This window comes from Taurulus bubalis, assembly GCF_910589615.1.
Source record: "Taurulus bubalis genome assembly, chromosome: 18".
Taxonomy (NCBI): domain Eukaryota; kingdom Metazoa; phylum Chordata; class Actinopteri; order Perciformes; family Cottidae; genus Taurulus; species Taurulus bubalis.
Window position 1 is genome coordinate 6673813 of NC_136606.1, and position 26574 is coordinate 6700386.

At 43.5% G+C, this 26574-nt stretch overlaps 1 protein-coding gene across 1 annotated transcript; it reads right to left on the reverse strand.

The window, feature by feature from the left end:
• Positions 1-402: 402 nt before the first annotated feature.
• On the reverse strand, positions 403-26314 carry LOC306750950 (nuclear receptor-binding protein 2-like). Its single transcript, XM_079234440.1, has 19 exons — positions 25892-26314; positions 25497-25643; positions 7462-7584; positions 6938-7039; positions 6757-6846; positions 6398-6438; positions 6210-6304; positions 6031-6054; positions 5840-5926; positions 5252-5307; positions 5061-5156; positions 4657-4789; positions 4259-4361; positions 4096-4146; positions 3870-4005; positions 3538-3591; positions 3279-3342; positions 2849-2904; positions 403-2751 (listed from the first exon to the last, which is right to left on the reverse strand). Exons 2-19 carry the CDS (start codon positions 25614-25616, stop codon positions 2665-2667), a joined length of 1518 nt encoding a protein of 505 aa, XP_079090566.1. The 5' UTR covers positions 25617-25643; positions 25892-26314; the 3' UTR covers positions 403-2664.
• Positions 26315-26574: the final 260 nt, after the last annotated feature.

The window sequence follows — 26574 nt, forward strand, 5'->3', positions numbered from 1 at the left end:
TTGGATAATCAAACATTATTTAATTGAATTTAATGTATATTTGATAAGGACAAATACGTTATACATATATAATTGAAAAACAATGCAATATCTTCATAGATACAAAAAGTCTATGTTCTTTCCTCCGATATACTCTTTTCTGTAATTGTGATAGGAGCAGAAGAGCAGAAGTGAGGAAATGAGTGATATGCATTTCATAAAAATATGTATATGTAAAAGATAATGCATATGTACAATATATGTATAAAGATAAAAAATAAAAATCATAATACTTTCTTGAATTTAATTTAATTGATTTCTTGAAAATGGGTTTGCATGAACATCAACATATGCTCAATGCATAGTGGGAAATGTCTTATTAAACCCCAGTCCAATAAATAAATAAAACTACAAATAATTTCAGTCACATATTTATTTGTAGTAGCCTTAATATTTAACAAATAGTTAAGTAGAACACATCCAAAAGGCAAATTCCATTCAACAGTTTCACAGGAAAAGAAGTAATTTGACATTAGATGAGACTGATATGGATGTAGTTTTTTTTTTTCTTCATGTTTGCACAGTCTAAACATTCATTTTCTTGGTCGGGTCCCCTCTGAAACTGAACTGTGACTGACAAAGGCAAAATGTTAAGTTTTGTAATGGTTGCAGGCTATTAAGACATGCAGCTTACTAGATCAAAGGAGAGCAATAGTGGCACTTCTTTGTATTGAAAATCTGTCTAAAAGTAAACCCATTTAATAGCCACAAACAAATATGTACACCACAGCCCATAGTCGGTGAATGTCAGGGAGAATTCATGACTCTCGTCTTCCGAGACGCACTGATAAGAAGTCCTGACACAGAGTAGAGTAAGTAAGTACTGTAAGCAACGACTGTACAGCAGCGTATATGAAGCCAACCGTACAGACTCGGGAATCAAATGAAGCAGAGTTATACGAGTCCACTGATGCAAAAAGACAATTCACCATTGTTTTTTTGGCTCTCGTGTTTTGTAAAAGAACAATCCACCATTATTTTACTGTGCCAAGATTGGATTCTTGACAAGAAAATCTGGCTGAGCTGAGGGAGCGTCTTCTATTTTTGTGTTTGTGTGGACTGCAGTACAATCAATTCCAAAGTTTACACTGAAATTGTGTGAGATAAACTAGAGTAGATCTGATCCCGGGAAATGAAAGTGTTCAAAGTCAAATGTTACTCTTTTATCATGGATCATGTGTTCTTGCCTGCAGCCCATGTAAACCTCTAGAGGTGAGCACTGTTAATGATTATGTAAAAGACAAAAATACTAAAACCATACATTCCTAAAAACTTTTGGGTAGATTTTTTTCCTTTAAAACACATCTAGACACAAAACACGTTCGGCATTCGACAATATGCTCAGATGGTTTGGAAAATATAGCAAAAGTAAGTATAGCAGTAATATTTATTAACATTTTTAACAAGTCTTAAGATCACATCACCCTTCCTCCCAGTTATATAAGACTATGATTTCAATTCACACGCTTCCTGTAATGTATTCAAATTTTTGCACATGAGCTGCAGCTCTTTCCAAACTAACATTGACTGCAGCACAGAGCTTTATCACATGACCCATGTGTCCAGTATACAAAGGCTGAAGCTCTCCATGGAGCTGCCATTACCGGGTGACAAGCTCCTCTTCACATTCAGCAGGCTGACTATGCCGACTCACGACAGGAGACGAGCACTAGTAAGAATCAATGCATCTGGTTTTAAAACTAAAAGTCAGCCTGAATTTGTTAAATTCCAAATTGCTGTGTTGGGTGTGATGCCGTTTCATTCGGAAATGCTGTCCAAAGTACGTTGCCGTTTCAGGCACTTTGCAAGTCTTTGGCTTTCAGAGCGCTTTCACAGGGAAAACCCTTAAGAGCACTACAGGCTAAAAGAGAGGCATCGTCTCATTGCTCGTCACTACATTTAGGCATGGTGTGAGTAGCTCTGGGAGAAGAAGCCTTTAACCCAAGAGTGCAGATAGGTGTGTTAACTTTGTAAATTCATGAAGAGAAAAGGGAAGAAAAAAAAACGGCTTGAGGGAAGCTTGTTTTGTTCACAGTTAAACATAAATAAATCAGTCAACTGAACGAGTATTAACAGTGCATGTTGGATGGAATAATAAATTCCTTAAACTGTCATAAACGGGAGGGTTCGGGCTTTTACGGGAGAGAGGCTGTAGTAAATTACTTTGTTTACAATTCAAGAGGAAATCCTCACCAATCAAAGTGGACGTTGGAGTGCAAACAAGGCTCACGTCCTTCTGAAAAACATGGCGGCTGCATTTCAAAGTAAAAGATATCTGTTCTGAGTTGCGGCGTTATGGAAAAGCTGTCAAGTTATCTTAAGGTGTGAGAGCCCTTTTTCGGCAGGGAGTTTGTCAATCTTCCACTGCTTTGTGGGATTGCTGAACACAGCCGTGATGCCTCCGGCCCTCCAACCAGAGGTGCCTTCGCTTCTCGGCGTTCCTTCTTTCTCACTGGGATGATTTCCTGACGGTCAAGGCCCAGCATCCTTCTGTATTTGTCCCTTTTTGGTCAGCTCCCTCCGTTCCCGGCTGTGTGATCCTGTCCGCTGCCCTCTCCCTTTCTCGACCCTTGTGGTCAACGCTGGGGCCCCTCTGTCTCGGCCAGCTGCTGTCGTGGCCCCTCCTCACTGTGTGCTCCCAGGAGCCAGCGCTCGGACCCGGTGTCGGCAGATGGCGTCCTCTAGGAACCCTGCCACCTTCTCGCTGTCCTCCTACATGGGACATTTTAAAAGATGAGATACGAGTTCCGGTTTTGCTTAAAAATGCCAAAATCACAGTCACATTGATATATCAAGCTTTGATATCTACCTCAGTAATGAAGGCGTAGTGAACAAGTTCACTGGCAAGGTCTTTAGAGGTGTCAGCTGAAAGATATACGAAATACGTTGGTTACAAAAATCACACAATTAAACTAAAGTGTATGTTGTTTTTAAGGATACGTATGGTGATTTCCTCTATTGTTCTTATTGTCAACAAATCCGCTAAAAAGACCAAAACGAACATGGAATTGATCCAACTAACAAGTACAGTCTGTGTATCCAAGCCAGATATACTGCAGCCTACTCCTCTACTAAAAAGACACCACTGAGACACGCTGGTCCCTCGTGGGGAAGTCGGACCGTAATGAGACACAGACTGACGCTTTGGTGGCTTTGGTCTTGTTCATGGAATTTGTAGACGGCAAGAAGAATGAAGAATAAATGTCCTTCTTCTTAAGGTACAGATGTGGTCAACTTACTTGGAAGGATGTCACAGCTAAGCTGCCTATGAAGTTTGTCATCCATCTTCAGAAACAAAGAGAGCTGAGGACAGATCAAAAAGTAGACTTTAAATCAAGCTGGATTTCAGTTTAATCACCATAATGGCTGAACTTCTACAATACATGTTGGAACAAAGATGGAAGATTGTTACTGGCAATAAACTACCAATATTCTTAATTGTTAAGGAGCCCAACAAGAGTTTATACTAAAATATGCCTGTAATACTATGTGACTCACATGAGTTTTGGTCCCTTCTTCATTTGTTTCCAAATTACAGTGCATCTGAACAACCTACGACAACAGAGGAAAAAGGGTCAGCGCAGCAAAAATATCTTTAATATTTTTTAGATGATAATAAACATGCAGACTAATAATATTGATGGACCTGTTAAATATTTCATGTGTAAACAACTTCAGTGGTACATTCTCTCCCTAATCTTCTTTCTAATTCTTGATTTATCGCAGAAAGTGAACTGTAAAAATACTGCATATGTTTCATGGACATGTTTTCACTGGGAGCAGCCAGATTGTGTATCTAACAGTATTTTGGTGACGTCTGATAGTCTAACCTTCCTAGATTCGGTCTCCTGGGGTTCAGGAGTCGGCGTCTTGACCGTCTCGACCTGCTCCTGAGACAAGGACAGGGCTCGCGGGACGGGGTGAGGCCGGGACGAGGCGAAGTTCATCAAGGGGTAGATCCCGTTCCTGAAGAGGGGACAGAACAGCGTGTTGAACCTCGCGCTGCAGTCACGCCACTGGTACACAACGAGTCCGACACTCGGGGTTAACACTTACTTGACATCCTCCAGAAACTTGTCGAGCTCCAAAGGGGACACATGGGAATACCTGCAGGACACGAGGACACACACAGCAGAGCAGAGTAAGTGTTGTGCTTCACAATATCAGGACATTCAAGACAAGTAGCCAAAGATGTGATGAGGTGCTTATGAGATTTTACTTGAGCTGAACTCCCTGTCGGTCATCATGTTTGATCTCTGCCATGACAGCGTTGGGGTCAAAGGACTTGGTTTTCTCCTCCACACAATTTTCTGGGAGCAAGTCTGTAGATGCAAGACACGTTTATGGCATTAGCTGATTTGATACAAACACTTTTGTTTTCAATATATATTCAAAATGACACAGAGTTTTGTCTTTTCCAAATCCTGTTTTGTGCGCTAATGCTAGCACATATACTGTATGTTTTAATTATTTAAGAATTGTAAATGAAGCAGATAAATACTGCGCTTGGCAAACACTTAGAAATCAGCTGCATGCAGGAACAAGTCAATATGGAGCTGTGCGTTGAAAGAGGAGACTGTCGTTTGGAGAGCTTGGCTTGTGGTGGTGAGAACTCACACTGGTTGTTGATGAGGCAGTGGGCGGCGAGCAGTTTGAGGGAGTGGACCTCGAACAAGACTCGGTGGAACAGAAGGTCGTGAGCCGTAGGACGGAGGTTGGCTTCGTGACGCAAACAGGACTGGGTGAACTCCTGCAGAAAGCAAGCAGTCGAACATCAACTACAAGACGGCCCAGTATGACCCAGTTTACCCAGCATCACGCCGTGTTCTGGGTAAACTGGCAAGTTTGACTGAAACAGTCACTCTAAAACTGTGCAAAGTCGCTGCATGTGGTAAGAAATAAACCCAGAAGCAAGGCGGTATGTGGGCGAGTGTTACCAGTGGAGTGTGGGAAAGTTTGTCTTTATGTTTCCATAGCTGTACTGGTGTATATTTAGCACATGATGTATTTTTGAGACTTACTCTCATGAGAGGGTCTTCCAGAGAATGACCTGCATTGACGATGGCCTCCTTGGACACAGCGGTATCTCCGTTGGCCTGGATCTCCAGTACTGCCATCTAGCAGTGCAAATAATCAGTTAACACAATCACACATTAACACACGCACACTGGGGGGGGGGGGGGGGAGGACCAGACAGATCCGTTTCTCTCACCTCCAGAGCACAGATGCCGAAGGAGAAAATGTCTATGGCGTAATCATCTTCGCCAGCTGGGAACAGAAAACAGAAGCAAAGATGAAGGTGGTGAGTCGCATAGAATAACTTTCAGGAAAAGCTGCTCGAAGATGAAAATGTAGTCAGATTAAAAATGATTGCAAATAATAATGATGAACGATATCTACGTATGTTTTTACAGCTCTTGAAGCAGCACAACACATGTCTGAATGGGATCATATGCATGTTTTGTGGCTTCAACTGTGTCTCCGATAATCAGACCCTCATTATCTCACTATATATCTTTATATGCTAAAATTACAGTCATCACATCACAGACTTCCCACAATTCTCTGGAGGAAGAATCAACACACTCTTGTGTGGGAATATGGAACTACAAGGGCTAAGTCGAGTAATTTTGGCGATATTACCAACTTCATTAAAGTTTAAAAGGCACATTAGGTGAATGTGGATGACTGAACTTTCACTTTGGGGTAAATTATTCAGTCAAGAACGAATGAAGATAGCTTTTCAAGTGGGAGCCAAGCCTCAGAAAGCTACACACAGCCTCCGCTCCATCACACTTACATCCATATTCTGGAGCAAAAAAATGAAGATTCCTCTGCTCATCGCGATGCTGCCTCGCTTTACTGTGGACGCTGGCATCTGGAAACACTGATGAGAGAAGACACAAACAGTATCGATACATTAGATGAAATAAAATGATGGATGTGAAAACAAAGCCATCGGAAAAATTATATATTTTGTTGGTATCTTACCGTTAACAAACAGCCGATGCCACACTGTGGAAAGAAAATCAAGCATAAATAAGATATTTATTCTGTTTCGCAAAACTCTAGAGATGAATTTAGTAAATCCCGCATTGCACAGTCTGAGGGTACAACATGGGTTTCCTATGCTGGTTGTAGTAACATAAAACGCCCTGCAGGGAGCAGACCTGAGCCGATCTTGATGAGGCCGTTGTGCTGAATGAAGATGGTGTCACACGTCAGGTTGGCGTGGATTATTGGAGGCTCACAAGAGTGCAGATAACTGCCAGTGAACAATAAAGTGTCCAGTTAATGTGATGACTGGGACAATAGAAATCTCTCATGTTAAAATCCTGGGGAAGAAATCAGTCAGTACCTGAGGGCAGAGAGAATCTGGGTGCACCATCTCTTCCAGGCCTAAAATATAGTGTAACAGAGCAACATGAAGACAAAAAACCCTCTCTAACTCTCAGGAACATAATGCGGAGAATACTAAACACGGCACTGTCACGACTTTTAAATCAGCAGACGTAGGATAAGAGAGAGAAAAAAAAGAGAGGCTGAGAAGCAGGTTTCAAAAAGATATATGTCTGAGCAGAAAGAGACAGGGTGTCCTGTTACATCATGTCTAATCCTGCAGGAAATATGGATCTGAATAGTGATTGGACTGCAGTACCGTGAGCCACCACCAGGGGACAGACACATCAATGCAGAATGTAACCAAAGGAAACTGACCTTCACGTTCATGGTCTTGTGGTTCTTCTTAGTTTTCTTCAGAAACTGCTTGAGGCTGCCCGACGACATGTATTCTGTGATGAATATAACCTGTGGGCCGCATATGGAGTTAAAGTGTGAGTGTGTGTAGAGAAAAATAGGGACAACTGAGAAAGACCAGAGAGGATTAGAACAACCGTACCCTCGCCTGGCTCTCCTTCATGTCCAGCCAGTACTTGTGGAACTTGACGATGTTGGGGTGTTCGACCTGCATCAGGTTCTCAAACATCTCCTTGATCGTCTCCTAAAAAAAACACATACATCTTCACTTTACATTGTGGACCAAGTAAGGTCCTTAAATCCCCCGGCCTTTACCCATTAAGCTAAAGCTAGTAGTTCATTACCTGATCAGTAAATTCATTAGCAGATAATTGAGAATTCTGGAGGCGGAAATGCCAACAATTCACTATTTCAAACTTCTCAAATGTTAATATTTGCTGGTTTTCTTAGTCTTCTAGGCTATTTAACTCAATATCCTTGTGGTTTGGACAAAATAAACCACTTTCATATGTCCATATAATTCCATAACTTGTGATGGACATTTTTCTAAATTTTTAGATCTAAAGATGAACCAATAATAAAAATAGTCACAACCTCCACACCTCCAATTCTGCAAGAATACAGAATAAAAAGTGTCTTGACTGTATGAAATAAGAGCCACACTACCTCCTGTGCTTTGAAGACCTTCTTGTCAGAGAAGAGCACCTCGTTCCACACCACCTCCACGCCCTCCTCTGTGTCCATGGCCAGAGAGGCGCTCTCCACACCCGGGACATTACCTTGGCTCACCTGCAGGGGGCAGACGGGAACAAACCATAGGATTTAGCATAATGCTAACAATGCACCTGCAATATCATGTATTGCTGTCCCAATTTGAAGACGTTAAACCTGCATAACGGGACTCCACACTAACGTTTAAAAGCGACTTCAAGGCTGGAAACAAGGCATCAGCTTTTTGTTGCCAAAACTGAAAATATGTTTGTAGTTTTCAGCCCCCACGCACTGACAGCGTCGTCTGCTTCCGTTTCTGACTTTAACATCCACATTTAAATATCACTAATGCAACAAATGTATGCGTTTAGGAGAACACGTTTGCTGTCCATATTTTTTTACATGTTTACCACTGATTACAAACAAAGGCCATGGATTGGTTGCCAATTTCCCAATTTACCTTGCAAACATTGCTGTCAAGCCCTGCATTCATTAACGAATAGGGAGCAACAACATCATTTGGTGACCTGTTTGTGTCCATATGATGGACTCTCATTTTAGCACTGCATGTCCAACAACTCCTGAGGGAACAATCTGTCCCTTTAGCTGCTAAATGTTCCCCCAGCTAGTCTGGAACAGTGTCTGCAATCGACGTTTGGCAGCGACTGCATGAGAGCGCTGCGAGTGAACAAAACCCGTAAAAACAAAAGCAGCAGACATTGCGGTGCCCTTGCTGAAGAAATAAAAAGCATGTCTGAAATGATTTGACGTCACCCCTGTGGTTATAATATCTGCTAAAAGCTCCACATAATCCAGCAATCTGACAGCGGCAGCTCCATGAATAAAAGTTGTATTTGGGAGTCAGAGTAAAAACAGCATGTAACTTAGTTTTCCATCCATTAACACACGAGAAGGCAGTGTGTTATGTTATAACATAATGAAGAGTAAAGAGGGAATGGTTGTGTAACGAGGGAAGAGATGGATTAGCAGCAGCCAGAGAGGGAGAAGTGAGAGGATTGTGGGATGAGGGACTTAAAGAGTGACCAGACACGAGCCACAAGATGGAGGACGTGGCACCGGCGGTCCAAGAATTACAAAAGGAGAGAAAAGCAGAGTGAAGGGACGAGGCAGCGGCCGGGTCTATAATCTGGCAGACGCAGACGGCCCCGGGGCTCCGTGAGTGTTTATGCAACAGCGGCAAACTAAAGAGTGCTCACCACAGGATATTGCTGCCTCGGCTGGGCAGCCCTTTAATACGTCCATGCAGCAGAAGTGGTGGTGCAGTGAGTAAATCCATTACTAATAACAACGATGCAATCTACTAATCCTCGGGAAATTGTTGGAGGACTGACGTCAAGGTTTCTACCCGTTAAAAGGGGAGTTTTCTTTCTTGCCTGCTCATTGGGAAACATTGGTTCTCTTTAAATGATTATATAAACTGTAAATTCAAATTCTTTATAAAGTACGATCTACAACTGCTCTGTATGAAAAGAGTCTCCAGATGACTACTATTATGATTTGACGCTATATAGGCAAATTGAATTCTGAACTACTGTGCAGTGTGCAACATGAAATATTTACCGACTCCTGACCTCTTTGAGATTTCCTCATGAGGATCAATAGAGTGTTACTACTCTAGTTTTGTAGTGTCAAAGAGATACGATGCTGTGATGAGCAGAGAAGTGACCCAGAGCTGGATGGCAGTGACTGTGACGCTCTCCCCCTCAGTTATGACTTATTCCTGCTAAAGGCTAACAATTAATGTAGTCTACAGAGCCCTGCTTGTACCAGGCTTCATGACATCATCATCATCATCCCGCACCCGGTGATGAATGGCTTCAAAAAGCGCCTCTTTGTACGCGACTCAACAGGAGGTGCAAACAAGCAGAAGACAAACAGCAAACACAGCGACCACAAAAGCTGCTATAAATATTCAGATTTGCTATTCGTGAAATAAACCTCAGGAGGAAGAAACCAAATGTTGGGTGTGTTTCTTGCTCAACCTGCAGTGCAGTGCAGCTGTGAATCCCTCTTTGCAGGGGAGCCATAACATATAATCTCACTGCGCCCACTCTACAAGAGATGATAATCTGATTACTGGTATTACAGAGCTGGAACACAATCCTCTGGCTGGCTGGCAGAGGAGGGAATTCCTTCGTTTCAATGGGCGATCAGGAATCGTCAGTTTCCCTCTGGCGTCAGGGCTCGGCTGTTTATTTTCTCTAGATGTTGAGATACACTCGGTCCCCTGTCCCAACATTTACATCCCAGGGGTTTTGCTTGAGACTCGTAAACAGCACACTGCTCAGCCGTGATTGGCTGCAGCGAGGGAGGTGGGTTTAGGGCGGGGAAGGGGATTTAATGTCAAAACAACCTCTATTCTGAAGTTTGCTAACTCAACATCCGAGCCGGGGGGAAACTGGATCGCGGAAGCTGACACACTAACCTCTCATTACCTCACCACACGTTTCACACTCACCTGATTCTCTTTATTTCGATTTGTGAAGGAAAAATAGTGGTCGATCAATAGCTTGGGAACGAAACAAAGAAACTACAACACGTCTAAACATCCAATTACACCTCTGCCTCTGGTTCAACCTAATTTGATCCACTTTAATGACGGCCACCAGAAGTAGGAATACAACTCTGACATGTGACGTAAGGTGACTTGTGTTAATCACAGACCTCATTTTAGGCATCCAACTAAAAAAACAATTTGCCTCGAGACGAGGAACCGGAAGGGGGGAAAATGCGAACTCGTCTGGGTTTAAGGACCCTCCTGCAGCACTCTACTAAGTAAACCAAGATAGAAGTGATGCAGTCTAATAAAACTGCCAGGCAATAAATCCTGGTCTGTTTTAAGAGGGGTCTTGGCTGTGTGGAACATTTAAGAAGGAAGTCGTTTGTGGTGCTGTTGAATATCATGTTGTACAGTGTTTATACTGTATGCTGCTGGAGGGCACACCCTGCTATCTGTGCACAGCTGGATTGACTTAAGGTATAGACCGCTCGCTACATTCATGCAGCGGAAAGTGTTTAATTTCCCAGAATCAGAGTCAAAATGAGAAACGGTACACGCGATAAACGGGCAGACGGAGGATTAGCAGGGGACTAAACTCCCAGTATGAATCTCCCTGCAGAGCATCTCATATGAAAGAGTGTCTTTGTCTCTCACTGTGTGGGTCCAAGTTTTAGTGACAAAGAGCTTTGTCTCCCAGTCGTCAGCACCTCGCCTCTTCCTACACCTCATACCTCCACGATGAGCTGGTACGCCGCACCGCGTCAATATTTAATGAGTAGATTTAGTACAGGCAACACCAGAGTAATCTGCATCGCTCTGTGCTAGATACTTGCTGTCTGTACTGTATGTAAATGAGCGCAGACTTCTTTCTGTTCTGTTGCTTTGCGCCTCTCTCTCTCCCTCAGATATTTCACTGGCGTCAAAGAGGAGCAGGATCAAAGATTTGCACAAACATGTTGTGGAAAATGCCAAAAATCCGTCTTTGCACAATGTGGAGGAGGGAATAAGGTGTGCCCCAATTCAAGCACAGTGTTAGATATTGCTAATACAAAAAAATAATGATACTGCTATTACCTAAAACATTATGTATAGTGAACTCATCCTTGTATGATATCATACAAAAAGTTACTGCTCAGCAATCAGTGTTAATTTCCGCTCCATACATGCATACAGACTTAAATAAATTCCTGTCGTCACAGGAAACTGTTAGGTTGAGGCAACAAAACTCCTGAGTTGAGGAAAAGATCGGCATTGAGGTTAAAATAACTGAAGTATGCTGTGACTGAAGTATGCAAGTTACATAACAAAATAAATCCATGCTAACGCGTTTCACATGGAGAACAGACATCGGTCTCATGGAGGGAAGATCGCTGCTTGTTGACAAAATATTACTGGGCTCTGTAAGACGGAGATGCTTGGCTTGGACGGAAATTGGTGACAGACGTGCCATAGAAAAACAAAAAAAGAAAAATCTCAAAGATGACAATATGTGGTGATGTTTGTTTGACTTTGTATTGATGATATTATGTATTGTTAATCACTTAATCAATATACCGATCCAGATCGACGCGTCGCCACAGCCCAAGTAAGTAGATGATTAAATCTCTGAATCAACTCGATGCAATGTGCGAATGATCCGACACCAAAACCAACCAGACTTCGCAGCGAGTCCACAGAGCAGTCATCGAGGCCTCCCGCTGCTCGTCTGATGAGCCGTCTCACACTCCTTGTTCCTGTCCGGTCAGCGCCGGGGCCTCGAGCCGCTGACCGTCTGCTGACCTCCAGCAGCTAAACCCACCGCTCTCCTCTCTCTCCGCCGCCGCGGGATGTCACATGTGCAGCACACAATCAGGTCCGCGTCTCTGATAGTGTGTGTATGTGTGTGTGTGTGTGTGTGTGTCCGTTCAGCTTGAAGAATAACGTGACAAGTCCGGCAGGGGACAGGAAGTGGGCAACACTCAACCCTCTTTGCTATATTGCAATTATTGCTCATAAAATCTCTCACCAGTGGTACTGTTTTTGTTCACAGTGAGATGAAAGCGCACGTCCGCATGAGAGATTTTAAAATCATAAGACAAAGTCGTGTTAACTTGTCTGGATTGTTCTCTCAGATTAATTCCCACATTATCAAAATCAAACTGCTGCCAGGATCTGCACTTTGCGGAGGGTAAAAGGTTCGACCTCCTTCAAAAAGACACCCAAGGTCACACCGGCTCATGAGCAGCTATTAGACAGATCGGCCCACCATCACGTCTCACTTATTAATTTTCTCATGGAGCAGTTAAAGCTCCCCACGAAGAGGAATGTAGGACAGCAAGAGCAGATGGAAACAAAAGGGAGACCAAAAACAAACAAAAAACAGGACACAACACAGTCGAACACACAGGGGACGTTTTACAGCCTCTTTTAATGAACCAAAAACTGAAAAGAAGATTTTTATATCCTGTTGTGCTGTTAAAAATGACCCATTTTGACGAAATTAAATTCGTCCTGCGAACAAACAAAAACTCTCCAACAAAGAGTCAGTCTTGCCTAAACCCAAAGCCCCCAAATAGGCACCGTGACCGTGAGGCCTTCACACGAGATTACAAACAGTGGGGTTTCTGCAGGTGCCTTTCCAAAGTAGCATGTGGTTTTGCAGTTCAGAGCGTCGTCTGTGTTTCGGTCTGTACCGCGCCGGCCTCGCTCCCATTGTCACTGTGACAAAGCTGCAGATTTATAAAAAGGCCCGCGGGGGAAGACATGGCAAAAACCACAGCTGCATTCAAAGAAGTCACAATGATGTGCTGAGCGGCCTCGTTACATAAAAAGCTTTAACCCGTTTAACAGAGATTGCACAGAAACAGCCTTTTGATCTCGCGGCTACCTGCAGACAGACAAGAGGCGGCAGATTGCGGATGAGTGAGTGTTACATACTGGAAGCGTGAGCCTGCATGCGGGGTCCAAGCAACTCAAAATACTGGTGCTTATTGTAAAACAATAAAGTTTTGAAAAAATTCACGACTTTACCGATTAATCGATAGCCAACTTTGAATCTTCCGTTTCTTCAACTTTATATTTCGTCACCAATCAGCCTCCAGCTCTACTCGAGTCAGAGCATCACTCTGCTGTGAACACTGAGCATAAGTCCGTCCTCGTCAAACCCACCGACCTTGAGCTGAAAAGCCCCACTGCCCTTTTAAAAAACACACACGGACGCCTCTTCCAGCCAATCAAACCCGTTTCCAGTGGAAAGAAACGGCACAAGGTCGGCGTTTATCTGCATAACTGCAGCGTGTGTTTGCTCGTTTTCCTGCTCAACCCCCGAAGACAAAGAAGATAAGAGCCGACACTTGTAACAAGTACAGAGAGATTCATTTTTTGCAAAATAGGCATTCAATAGCGTGGACGAGCATTTATGTTGTTTTTACGTTTCATTAATGAGTGCGATATCGCTGTCCGGCAATCTCGCCAAATATAAGTATGAGTTGGTTTTGTCTGATAAACAAAGGAAGCAGCATCTTTGCTCAGAGACAGCACCCTGCCGTATGTCACACATCAGCACCCACGTGGCCGTCCTCTAACGTAAGAGGTTGAACTGCAACATACTCCACTATCAGGCTCTGTTAAAACATTTCAGCAATTTACCACACATCTTATCATTCTTTGTTTGTTTGAGGAGATTTGTGATAAAAAAAAGATGAAGAAAAAAAGTGAGAGTGGGAGGGGAAGGTCAAGAGTCTAACTCACAATGTCACAACCGCGATTGGAGCGCCGCAGCTTTATTATTAAAAAAAGGGAATGGGCCATTTTCCAGCCACCAAGGAAAATTAAAAACTGGAGAGACAACGAGATTCGGTTGTAGTTTTATGGCTGAAATTATGAATCGGCTGCGTGACCACGGGGTCCTGCCTCCTGCACGCCTCACCTGGGCACCGGCCCTCATTTAAACCAAAAACACAGCCGCCTGACGCGTGTGAAAAACGTCCCACACCGGCCCAGTCCCGGTGTCCGGCCTCGCAGACACACAGACTCTGTCTCGAGTCCAGGATGGCTCTGGGTTTTTCCCACGGTGAGAAAAGCAACTTTTTAAAAGGCTCTTTTTCTCAGACTTATTCAGCTTTTTTGTGCATCGTCTCCAACCGCGTGCGGTCAGGAATTCTGAGACACTTCTTCCTCCAAGACATTTGACAGAAGACAGAAGCACTTGTATGTAACACTTTAGATGTGAGCGTCACACTTTCCTGGCCACAGACATGTCTGCTATTTCATAGCTCATTGATTATCACGAGCCCTGGCAACTTCTCGCACTCAATGACGGCAGCTAACGTTTGAGAGTTTTCAGTGCGTCAGTCTGCAGATTCAGAGGCTTCACGCCCCCCATTTTGACTACAATCCCTTACTCACACATGCAGTATTTTGGCACCAAATAAAGACTCTCAAAGAGAGGAGAAGGTTTACAAAACAAGGATGGAGTGTTTTGAAATTGGTCTTTTTTTTTTTTCTCCTCCAACCGTCCAGTTCTTGGAATAGAAGCAGCGGTTTGAACAAGGCTGCTAAAGAGACGCGTGTGTTTGCTTTGCCACGAAACGGGCCGCCTTCCCCCCCTTTGCTTAAAAACATGTGCGATTGACTGCGTTCTTCCAGAAGCTTAACAGGGTCTGGCGGAGTCTGCGCGAGTCTTTAAATTCTCCATAAAGCGGGGTAATTTCTGCCCACCGGATTACCCAACTCATGCTTGTAAATCCCCGCACGCAGCTCGCTTCATTGCCACTACAAACCCAGCGGAAGAGCAATATGTTATGTGAGCACCCCCCACCTCCCCTTCTGCGTCTCCAGAAGAGGTTACTGCAGTACAGCTTTCCAGCAAGCAAAAGGGGTGACTCAGGGTAAAAGCTCAAAAGACTTGGCAAACAGTGCAAGGGCTTATTGAGTGTTTGCCACAGTAGCCGGCCAGCGACCGCAAAAAGCGCAGTAGCGGCATGCTGGTGCATTTTGGGACTAACATTGGCTCGTAACACTCCCATTACGGGAGGCAGGAGCAAGAAAACAACATTGCCGAGCAGGAGGAACCACTTAAGAGAGGGGTGTGCGTGGATGTTTCTCTCTCGCAGCTATTGTTGCGTTTACAGGCCTCAATTAGTCAAATGGTTGATACGCCTGTTAAAGAAGCCTCGTGTTGGGAAAGGCTGAAAGTAGATATGAATACGATGAGGGAGCAGAACGAGTTGTGCTTATCATGCGGCGTTTATTTTTCCAGGGGAGATTAAGCGAAGAGTTAGAGTCAACCTGAGATGGCTCTCCAGCACGTGTTCAAACAAAAGCCTGTTGGCAGATGGAGGCAGCAAGCCGCCTTTTGTGTGTGTGCCCGTTGTTGTTATGTAACCTCACAGACAAAGCTCAATCGGAGTGTCAGTGAAGGCACCACGTGGGGGGGGTTGGTGCCTGTTTACCTAACCCTCAGCTACCTGTCCACAAGACATCAAGCGTGACAGTGTGTGTTGGCATCACCGACAGACAGGCGGTAAAGCACCATCCCACGAGTTCAGCTTGAGGAACAGATCCAGGGGTTTGAAGGTTTATTAGGAGCCCTATTATATTATCTTTCGTCGTGATGTGAAGTGGAAATTCAGAGGACATGACCTCTGCGTCCTCAATGGCCGCTGAAGCCCCGATCATCCCTCTGCAGCCCAGGCCGGGGGCTTATATTCCCCCGGCTGCATATTTAATTCATTAGCCATCGTACTGACTGATGGCTGCTGGGATGCACTTCTAATTCAACTGCGTGAGAGTAAACCTGCTTTGCTGTCAGCCGCCTGAGCTGCTTGAACAAGCACGGGCGTATTGAAATTCTGAATGCAAAATAGAATTGCGTCCGACACGCAGCGAACGACAGCAGATTTATGAGGGAGCGGAGATCTGATTTCAGCTCGTGAGACTCAAGATGTTATTTCAGCTCGGAGGAGAAGAGCTGTCGATCAACGACGCTGGAGCAAACAATCATGCAGCTCTGGAATTGATTTTCTTTTTATTCCATATTTTTTGCGCTACTGTGCTCTTGCTGCATGTTCATCACATCAAAGAGAAGTGATTTGCATTATTCAACAGATAAGTGTTTAAACAACTGGGAGTAGAGTAGGAGGAGACGATGGGTTACGGATAAAAGAGCAAAGATAGAAAATATAAAAATAAATACCTTAAATAATAGGTTTCTAAGCGTAAATATGAATGTTGCGCCACAAGGTCCAATTCTTGCTACGTCCCTTTTTATGTGCGCACTTATGTAAACACACACACACACACACACGCACACACACACACGGCTTCAAAAGGTAAAGCTAGGAGCCGCCTGTGTTGAAGTGCAGAGGAACGATCAAAACGTTGAAACCTGCACACACACAGTTTTCATATCAGCTGGTCAATAAAGAGAGGAAAGCTCCCTTTGAAGCCGTAAAAGGCGTGTTCATAAGAAAAATATGTGGAATCCCTCCTTCATTGGTGGCTACAACACACAAGTCTTGACAGAGTTAGTCGTGTTATTAGAGGCTTTACGCAATCTGTTCTCACCTGCCTGCAGCGATTACAGCACTCGGTGTAATGTTATTTTTATTGTTTGATATTCACACGCGCGTCCTTTGATCAGGGGCAGATGTAACATCGGGGCAGATGTGAGCAGGTGGAGGACCTTGGCCTTAAAGCCGGACGGGCGTGAAACAATAACAAAAGCAACCTGGCCATGACGGCACCTTTAATGTCGTTAAAGTCTCTTTGCTCTGTGCAGTCTGAGCTTTATGATGCACGGCAGGAACTAGACTGAGCCTACAACTATCATTATAACTTAGTGCGTGTGCATCAGAATCACAAGACAAAGCTCGGCATGTGTACAGGGAAACTCCCTTTGTTGTTTTTCCACTGTAATACATCAGAGGTTTGTATATATGTTTATGTACATTTTTAAAACAGACTCCTTCCTTCCTTCTGAGATTTCCCTCCAACATAAGGCTCATGGTGTCAATGTAGTGTCAAGATATCTATCATTACATACAGCTTTGGTTTGATAAGCTTTTTCACATGTGCAGCCAAAGAGGAACTTCGCTTGAATAAACTGGAACAACATTTATTTAAAATCAGGAACTATGTGTTTAAAAAGAACGTAAACTACACGATAAGCCTGAGCAGAAAATTGAGGCCAGCTTTTTGACAATAGATTTCTTTCTTTTTATATCATGAAGCGGTCAGTAAAATATAGTATTTGCTAAAGGTAGATTACAACGTCGTCGTGACGTTTTCAAATGCAAGCTTGTAAGATTTTGTTTTTGGCGAGAATCGGATCATCAGGGATCGACAATACATTTGCAGAAACCAGTATGCAGACGCCCAGTCCAGGGTGTATGGATAATGGATGGATGGAGTATAGAAATGGTAATAAAGTAGTGTATGTTGAAGTACATGGATCTGATTTCCCCACAGTGCATTTCCTTTAACTGCAAACTGGTAAATGGAGAGAATAATGATTATAGCGTTTGAATTATGCAAGTCTAAAAGGTGCCGTTAGGACTTCTGTCTCCGTGTGATAACGGCCAGAATCCGCATTAATTCAGCGACGCAAGAAACATGAAATCCGAGGTTTGTTTTTCACACAGCCGACGTGAAAAGATGACTCCAGGAAACGGCCTCCTTTGAGTGATCTCGCCGTGTGCGGAGAGAGCATGCTTGAGTAAAGTGCGAGGCATTTCTCAGAGGCATTAATGTCACGTGACGTGAACCACTATGACAGCTCCGGGAAAGCCTGCAGACATGTCTGCCATTCCTGGAGGATTCCTTTTCATGCCAGCTTTCCCGTCCGACTGGCAGAAAATCTGGGTAGTTCCATTTCACACGGCGGGAGTGGAAAACACTGACGGACGACCTCCCTGTATATCCCAGCAGACCTGATGACCCCTCCAGAGGCTTTGGTGGCCCAACCTGGACACATTTCACAACCAGGTGACAGGATCCCTCAGGATCACACAATGCAACAACTTCCTCGGTTACGAATCGTATCATGGAAACACTCGGAGGCCCATGAGGTCAGATATGAATGCTTGATGTGAGGTCTGTTCATAGTGGGGCCTGAAACGCCGTTTACTGCCACCACAGTCCATGCAGGACGACAGAAACTGCAGCTCGAAACGCTCAAAACTACGGTTTGGACCATGTAGTCCAGAACATCACTACTTCTTTGGTGTATTTGTCGTTCTTAACTGTCCAAACATGACATATTCAGGACAGCTGCAATGAAGTTACAGCAGAAAGAAAGAAAAAACGGTTCAGATAATAGACTTTCAATTTAGACTCTCAATTTAGCACAAATATTTATATGATTCTTATAATAAACCATAATGTAAAGTAACAAAAGGTGTATTATTTCTGAGAAATGATTTCATCAAATGTGCACAGTGGAGCTTTTAAAAAAGTTATGTTTACAGTCACTGTTTCTCACCAAAAAGCTTTAAATAAAAAACATTTGCAAAGCCCATTATACATTGTTTGTGCATTAGGAACATAGAATATTTGTTCTGACCCTCCTGAACGGACCATTAACCTTTAACCGACAAGATTAGTGCCTCTCCTGCACCTTCCCTGTAAGTCCCTTTGGTTTAGCAGCGAGGTTGTCAGCTGTGTGTATGTTTTGCAAGCCTGGCGGGCCGCGTATAAAGTTAGCAGAAATGTTTTAGCTGCGATTGTGAAAGCAGCAGAGCGTTCCGTTTATTTGTCGATGAATTAAATGCTACGTATATAAAAGCCGCTCCTCCGAGTTGTTTGACTGATGTTGTTCAGCAGCCTTATTTTTAACGGTTAAAAGGTTAATTATTAACATCAATAGTCTTCAGTTTGTTGACACTATTTATTAGAATCAAAGTTGGGGGAGAGAACTTCCTCATCTTTCATACGTACAACTACAACTGGGAGGTTGATGTAAAAAGTGTATCCTACTTTGCTGTTTCACATTTATGGAGCGAATAATATGACAGATGTGGCGTCAGGGAACAAATTAAGTATTTTAAGTGCAGATTAAATTGAAGGAATGCAATAAATTTGTGACGCACATTAGTCTGAGGCCTTGAACTAGTAATCTGGGGAAAAAACTGATTTTCTCAACTCTGTGCTATGCAGATAGAAACTAAAGTTTTCTAATTGAATTATCTCGCTAATACAAGACTGTGTGGAAACGTTTAGCTCCGCTGCATGAAGCCCTCCCTCCTCTCCCGTCAACCTGAAATACCGCTCAGATGCCAGCCGGCGGCTACCACACATACTCTCAAATGAACTCCTGGAATGCGCTCAATATTACAAGCTGATGAGAACAGTGTATGTGTATACGAGGGAGGACTTTTCCTTCAAGATGGAGGGTAGTCAAATTATCCTTGCCTTGATGCTGACCAATGAGTAAAGAGCAGCAATGTAGGTTTGGACTAAACTGGCTTTAAAGCATACCTCTACCTGATGGCTTGTCTAAAGCAAGCGCACCTATAATGTCCTTGCTGCCATAGTTTATGGCTGTCAATAGTGTTATCAGCTGTTCTCATCGGCTAGTCACGTCTATCCAATAGCACAGCGATCCTCTGCTCAGCGCACACGCCCCTCCATTACAACTCCCTGTTCTCATAAACAATTGTCTTGTCCTCTTTCCTTCGTCTCTCCTTATTGAATTGCAGCAAGCATGGTGTGTCTTGTCCTGAGGCTGATGGGGTGGCATTTCTTTTGCAGGTATAAAGCAAAGCAAATTAAAATTCAGACCCGATGACGCAACTGGATGAGTCAGCGGATCGTCAAAGTTATTACAATCCTTCCTGTGGGAACATTACAGTGTTGATTCAATTTTCATTCAATCCTTAATAGTTCATAACCTCATGGTGGTGCAAGTGGTACAGAGAGGGGATCACAAAAGTCATTAGGATGTATCTCCTGGGGACCATGAATGTTGATACAAACTCCTGTCTACGAAGTAGTTATTCAGATATTTAACAGGAGCAGTGAAAACTTTGACCGGTTAATGTTGCTTCAGATAGAGTCAGACCAAAGTCATCACGATTCATCCTCTGGGTACCATGAATATCTGTACCAAATCCCATTGCAATCCATTCAGTCGTTGAGATATTTTACTAAAAGGCAAAAAGCTCACCCTCAAGGTGGCACTAGATGAAAAGTCTAGGGAACACCAAAGTCCATAGGATTCATTCTCTGGAGACCATGAATGTCGGTCCAAAGTTTCACGTCAATCATCAAATAGTTGCTGAGATATTTCTGGCCGGACCAAAGTGGTGGACCGACCAACGGACACATTACCGTACCTAACACTAGTGTGGCTAAAAACAACCAAAAACCTACTGGACATCTGCACGAATCATTATTTTGTATTCCAAGAATGACCGGGTGTGAATGCGTTTCCTAGAAAAGCTCCGGGCAACAGGCGGACCGTGGATGAGGGAGCGAGCGCGTAAACAGGTGGATCAAAGCCGACGGCGACCGGCTCCGTTTCCCCTCCAGGGAAATCTGAGTGGATGTCATTCCTCACAGGGCAGCTGTCAAGGCAGCAAACATGCCTGTACTGCTGGCTCATCATGCAGTGCAAGTCATTAGGAGGAAACCCCTCAGGGAAGGCAGCGCTGACCGCAAGCCACCACTTGACACCGGCTTATGAGGGGCAACGCTCCGTCTGGGTCGAGGGCTTGTTTCTGCCGGTTAATGGCTCGTCCTTTACGACCTCAGAAACATCCAAAAGCTTCCGAAGGTTCACCGCACGGCATAAATCCCGGTCACTGTGAGAAGGTGACGATTTTTGTCCCGTCTTTCATTTCACTGATAAAATTATCCCGCCAGATTTGTCTGGAGATGGAGAAATTGTGATTATCTGCTCTTTTTTTTGCCTGTTTTAAGTCATTGCAAGCTGAATATATTTTGGTTTTGACGCGTTAGTCAGGCACAACATCAACATGAAGGCCTCATTTAGGGTTTTGGGAACATTAAAAGTTGTATTCTTGACATTTTGTAGCCTAAATGGTCATGAACAAATAATCTATATAGTTGTGTTCATGAATATAGTCCTTTGTTGCAGCATTACAACACACACACACAACACACTAGCAACGCAACATATCGGACTTTGTGTTACACTGCTGTGGTTGTTTCCAATTGTATTTCTTACATCCACCCTGTAGGCTCTATTTTCATACTATGGAAAGGACACAGCTCTTCAGATAACAAGCTTGCCTGTGTGTTTTAGGTGCAAAACACACTTGTTTATTAGTAGTAACTTATTAGAATAACACATCATGTGACCCGAATGTTCAATATAAGGACACGGCTGGTGACAGCTGCACATCATGGGCTTGTTTTCGTATATTGTTTTGAAAATGAAAAGAGTTTTATTCCAGCAAAACATAAAGAAATGTACTTTTAACCACGTGATTTTGAATCTCTTAAGAAATATCTGTGTTTTATTATTTGGCTCTGTTCTATTTAAGTGTGCCAGTACGCCAAACAAAAGCAGTTAATTGGAATTCAACTGCCACTATGTTTAATATTTAAACCTATGCATGTACTACAGTTTGCCTCATTGCCTCGGTTTCCTCAATCCCGACGCATGCCTGCGAGCGCTAACGCATGCACGGGATTTTGCTTCACACGCAAGTGCAGAAAGCAGCACCTGCCCCCCAAATGCAACCTCACATATTCATATGCGCTCGTGAATTACCGCCGTGACAAATGAATGAAGTCTTGCCTGCCTCATTTTCATCACTCTGTAAAGGTTCTGGAAATAGAAGATGGAGCAATTACTGGCATGATTGCTGCCGGTGCGCCCACAGTGTTGGGGGACCGGGTGTGGATTCACTTCAGGTGATGCAACATGCAGCCAAGGCCACAAGGGGGGTGTCGGGTGGGGTGTCAGGGATAATCCTCTGTCAAGGCCGACTATATCAAAAAAGAGCAGAGTCTGACAGGTCAGGGTGAACTTTGTCCGTCGTGGACATAACTCACACTGTCCTGTTATAAGAGACAATCACTCTTTAGAGAAGGGAACAGGAACTATATATGGAGACGGTTACAAACAAGTTGAGGCTCGTTGTTTTGCTGATTAAAGTGAAAAGTTACGCGTTAGCAACATCATCCCGTCAGGCTCAGTTAAGGTGGGACGGCCTTGAAGGTGGACCTGCTATTTACCTTAAAGTGACAAGCCGCTCTGCTCTTTTTAAAAAAAATAGTTTTCATTTCTTTAAACCGTTTTAAAATCAGTCAAAATTCCTGTCAATTAACATTTTAAATGGTTGATTATCAGCATTCCTAATGTGTATCATGTCTTTTCTTCAGATTTGACTGAGGTGCATCTCTGAAGGAGCACGAATTCTGACGCCAAGGGTTTAAAGGTGCTGCATCAGCATCCGCAAGCTGCGCGTTACATCGACTGCTGACTCGTAAATAAGCCGGCATGCATGTCTCAATAGCAATGTTGTGCGAGTCACTGTGTTGTTTCCACATTATGGGAAGGCACAGATGACTCAATCAGAGGATAGGTGGCATTAGTCAGTAAATCCAGGTAACAAAGAGAACCCAGGAAAGATTTTAAATAATAAACCGCAAAGCAAAACACTTCCCCTGCATTTGTTACGCTTCAGCTCACACAGCTTCGTCTTCCAATCACAGCAGCAACCGTTCAGCCACTCAGAAAAATCAATACTCTGTAGTCTTTGAAGGCAACACATTCACCCACTTAAAACAATAAAAAAGCTTAAACCATTCCCACCTGAGAAAACAGCACCATGTGACTGTAGCCTGTGTTTATTGTATTATCTGAGCTTCATAACAGAAATGGCAGCGTGTCTCCTGAACTTTGCCCCACTGACTTCTTTACCGAGTATTCTCGTGCATCTCAAAGCCGGCCGCTCAGACCCGGAGCTGCTGGGAGAGCGGAGGACCGACGCCAATGCATCAAAACAGGACGAGCGATGGATTATTTCATATCGCTGTCGTGCACACAACACAAGGGCGACCTACCGGTGCAGGCAGGTGTGGTTTTAACCCGTTGGAGCGGCGGCAATAGTGTGTTGGCAACAGTTACCGGCTCAGCTTGCCCGCACAGAGATAATGTCACAGGAGATTATTCTGTTATTCTTGAAGCCTGAGGCAAAAGGTTTGCGTTTTGCACCATTATAATTTTTTTTTTTAAAAAGGCGAAAACTAAAAAGGTAGGTATGCAAGCAACAATAACATAAACACAAGTGAACTACTGCAGTGGTTCGTTCATTAATCAATTTTGCACATTTCTTTACAAAACTACCACTTCTGAAAACGGCATAGCACTTCGTTTTTCTATTATTATATTATATTTCTTGATTTTTGCAATACTACTTGGTATTAGATCTGATTCTGAAGTTGTCAATAAACAGAATAGTAATGTACCAAAATGTTGATAACTGATAATTATCAGTTTTTTCAGAGTAATTTATCAAGCAAACGGACTAAACATGTGCTGGTACTATTCTAAATTTAGAAGACGAAATTGACAATCACTATATCTGATTAATTTCATCGCAATATGATTCCACTGAAAGTTCGATCAACTCCCCACAATACAGATTTGCAGCAATTGTGATTAAAAAATATCAGAATTGGCTATTAATCTTCCTGTATAATGACTTTTGTCTGTAATTTAAATCAGTGGGACTGAGTTCATCACATTGGACATGAATTTGGATATTTTTATGTTACTTTCAATACATATGCTGAGATCACAGATATTCTGATATGGATTTCCACTGGAGCAACCAGCCCTACGTGTGTGAGGCTCTCAGTGGAGGACAAATGGACATATGACAGCCCAGATAGATAATCAATGGGTGGAAAAACATCAGGGTGGAAAGGCTGTCTGTGTGTGTGTGTGTGTGTGTGTGTGTGTGTGTGTGTGAGTGTGTGATTGGCACAGAAAGAACAGAGAGGTCAGGTGGTCGCCGAGTGCGTTGGAGAGATAACCTTCAACTTAAAACTCTGTGCCTTATCTAGAGCCAGTGTTGAGCCGACGCCCGCCACTTCACAAAAAAAGACATTTTGAATGTGGGTTTCTTCCCTCTGATAAAAACGGGACATTTTAATGCCTCGCAGTCGTCACACGGAGCACGTGGACGTGTTTCACAGAAACTGTGCTGCGTTTTATTTCCCAGATGTTGGACTTAAACAAACATGGGATTATTTATGGGAGGGGAAGCTTGAAGCGAGGTCAGCGGGTTGTTTTCTTTCATGCTCTTTCTTTCTATTGTCGTCTATTGTCGTTGGAGTAGTGCTGAGCCTCACATGGAGAGGTGGCAGAGCCGCGAATAAAGCAGGAGATCTGGGACAGACAGTGAAATGTTCTGTAATCATTTCTGCCACAAACACACAGCAGCCTTCAGCTGCTCATCCTGCAGAAGCAGCCCCTTCACAAGTTATTTTAACCTGCTGTGAATGCTTTGAAGAAAAGAGCTGCATTAAAAATAATCTGCTATTTCTGTTTTTGTTTCCTTCTCGGAATCGAGCGTTTAAAGAAATATGGCATTGAAAATCTGGACTGTAAATCCATCTGAGGCTTATTTCTATGATACATGAATCAAATACGAGCTGGGAAAAAAATGATTAATCAGTTAGTGGATGTAAAGAATAATTGATGCACCCATTTTGATAAACCGTTAATCGTGTAAGAATAACAAACAGTCCTGGTTCCAGCTTCAAAATGATGAGGATTGGCTTATTTTTGTAGTTGATGGTAAACCCAATCATTTTGGAGTATTGGCTAGACAAAAAACCTACAGCTAGCTGATAATTTCTCTGCATTTCTTTTTACCGATTTCTGTAATCGTATAGATGAAACTATGTTATATTTAAGAAGAATAACAGGCATACTTATCAATAATGTATTTCTTTTTAGTCAGTTTTAGGACAACTAACATGTTTTTATTTTCAATTAATATTTTGATTGTTGTCATTGATTCATCATCATTTTGTGCATCAAATCTATTAATTTCTATTAAATTAAACAAAAGGAGACATCTTCAAATGACCCGTTTTGTCCAACCAACAATCCAAAACATTAACTATTTACAATGTCTATATTTAGTTTAAGTTCCCTTTTATTTAAAGTGCATTTTGAATTATGCAAAAGGTCTCCTGCTTACTGCACACGTCATGCTTTTATGATACACCACGTCAAGTGATAACGGGAAGCAGTGAGACTTGTTTTACATGTTTACACTACGTTAGTGTGGTTTGCAAAACTTGAAATCCAGGTTCGATGTCGACATCCTGCCTCAGAGGTCCTGCAGAACAAGAACTGCCTCAGGCTGACTCAAGAGTTGCATAACAGAGGGTTGTCCAAAGCACGATCAGAGGGGGCAACCTCATCATTTCCTGATCAACGAGCAATTGCATTTTTTTTTTTTAGGAAACACCCACACACACACACATGTACACACAGACCGACCTGCTCTTTCCGTTTCTGCCAGCGGCCGCACGGGCTCTCCTCCAAGATCTCGCTCTCATCCTCGCTCTCCTCCTCCTTCCCCTCGGATCCTGATTTCCTCTCCGGGACGGACATCGTCATTTTACCACCGTGTATTTCCAGATTTTCCTAAAAAAAAAAAAAACACCACGAACCCCCCTTCAAAAAGACCCTCTCCGGCTCCCGTCCCCTGAGCTGTCCGCTGTGGAGCCAGGCGAGGCGGTATAGCGCAGAGCCGGTCCGCCGCTTGTCTTGCGCAGTGAAGAACCCCGACGACAGCAGCCGCTCTTCAGCGCCTCTTTTTGCGCTTAAAACATGTTGCAGAGAAAAACTGTGACTGCTTAAATAAACCAGCTCCCCCCCCCCCACACACACACCTCCTTCAGAGAACAACTAGCAGTGTAAGCTCCACATTGCGAGGTCGCGGGACTGAAGTGAACCGGGTGGGGAAGCGTATCCCAGACTGCATGCACCCTGCAGGCTGCACGCGGAAAAAAAATAAGATTGCGGAACGTTTTTTTTTTTTTTTTTTTATATTATCTGTCTGTTCCCACTGAAGCACCGCGGGAGTGGGAGCTCGGTTGGCGAAGCGAGACGATCCCCCGGTGAGTCCACGGCGCGCATCGCTCGCCTCGTCAGATATCGGCTGTTTTTTTTTGTTTTTTTTCCAAGTGAAGGAGCGTTAATTGTGTTCGGCCGTCTTCCACGCGCGTCATTCAGCGGTTTTGTCGGATCTGAAAGCCGCGAGCTGCTGCCAGACGAGCACGGTGGCGCGCAGAGAGAGAGAGAGAGAGAGAGAGAGAGCGCAATACCGTAAAGTCACCCGCATGTGCGCACAGTATATTTCAGCGACAAAACGAGACTGGTCTGAGGTCAGTTTGAAGCCGCGACGCAGAACAGGAACGCCCACGGTTTACTGAGAGTCACGTGATCTCTGCTCAGCAATGGCGGCTCGTGGAGCCTCCTCAAATCTTTTTTATGGAGAGCCAGACTGGAGCACAGTTTTAAAAAAGGAAGAAATATGCAATTTACATTTTTTTATATTTAATTTCACATTATA

Excerpts from the sequence above, each read along its gene's own strand:
- LOC306750950 (XM_079234440.1), bottom strand. The coding sequence starts at position 25,616 with ATGACGATGTCCGTCCCGGAGAGGAAATCAGGATCCGAGGGGAAGGAG. Across the intron at positions 6,439-6,756 it reads ACAAGACCATGAACGTGAAG|GCCTGGAAGAGATGGTGCAC; the intron begins GTCAGTTTCCTT and ends ACTATATTTTAG. Across the intron at positions 6,305-6,397 it reads CAGATTCTCTCTGCCCTCAG|TTATCTGCACTCTTGTGAGC; the intron begins GTACTGACTGAT and ends GTTCACTGGCAG.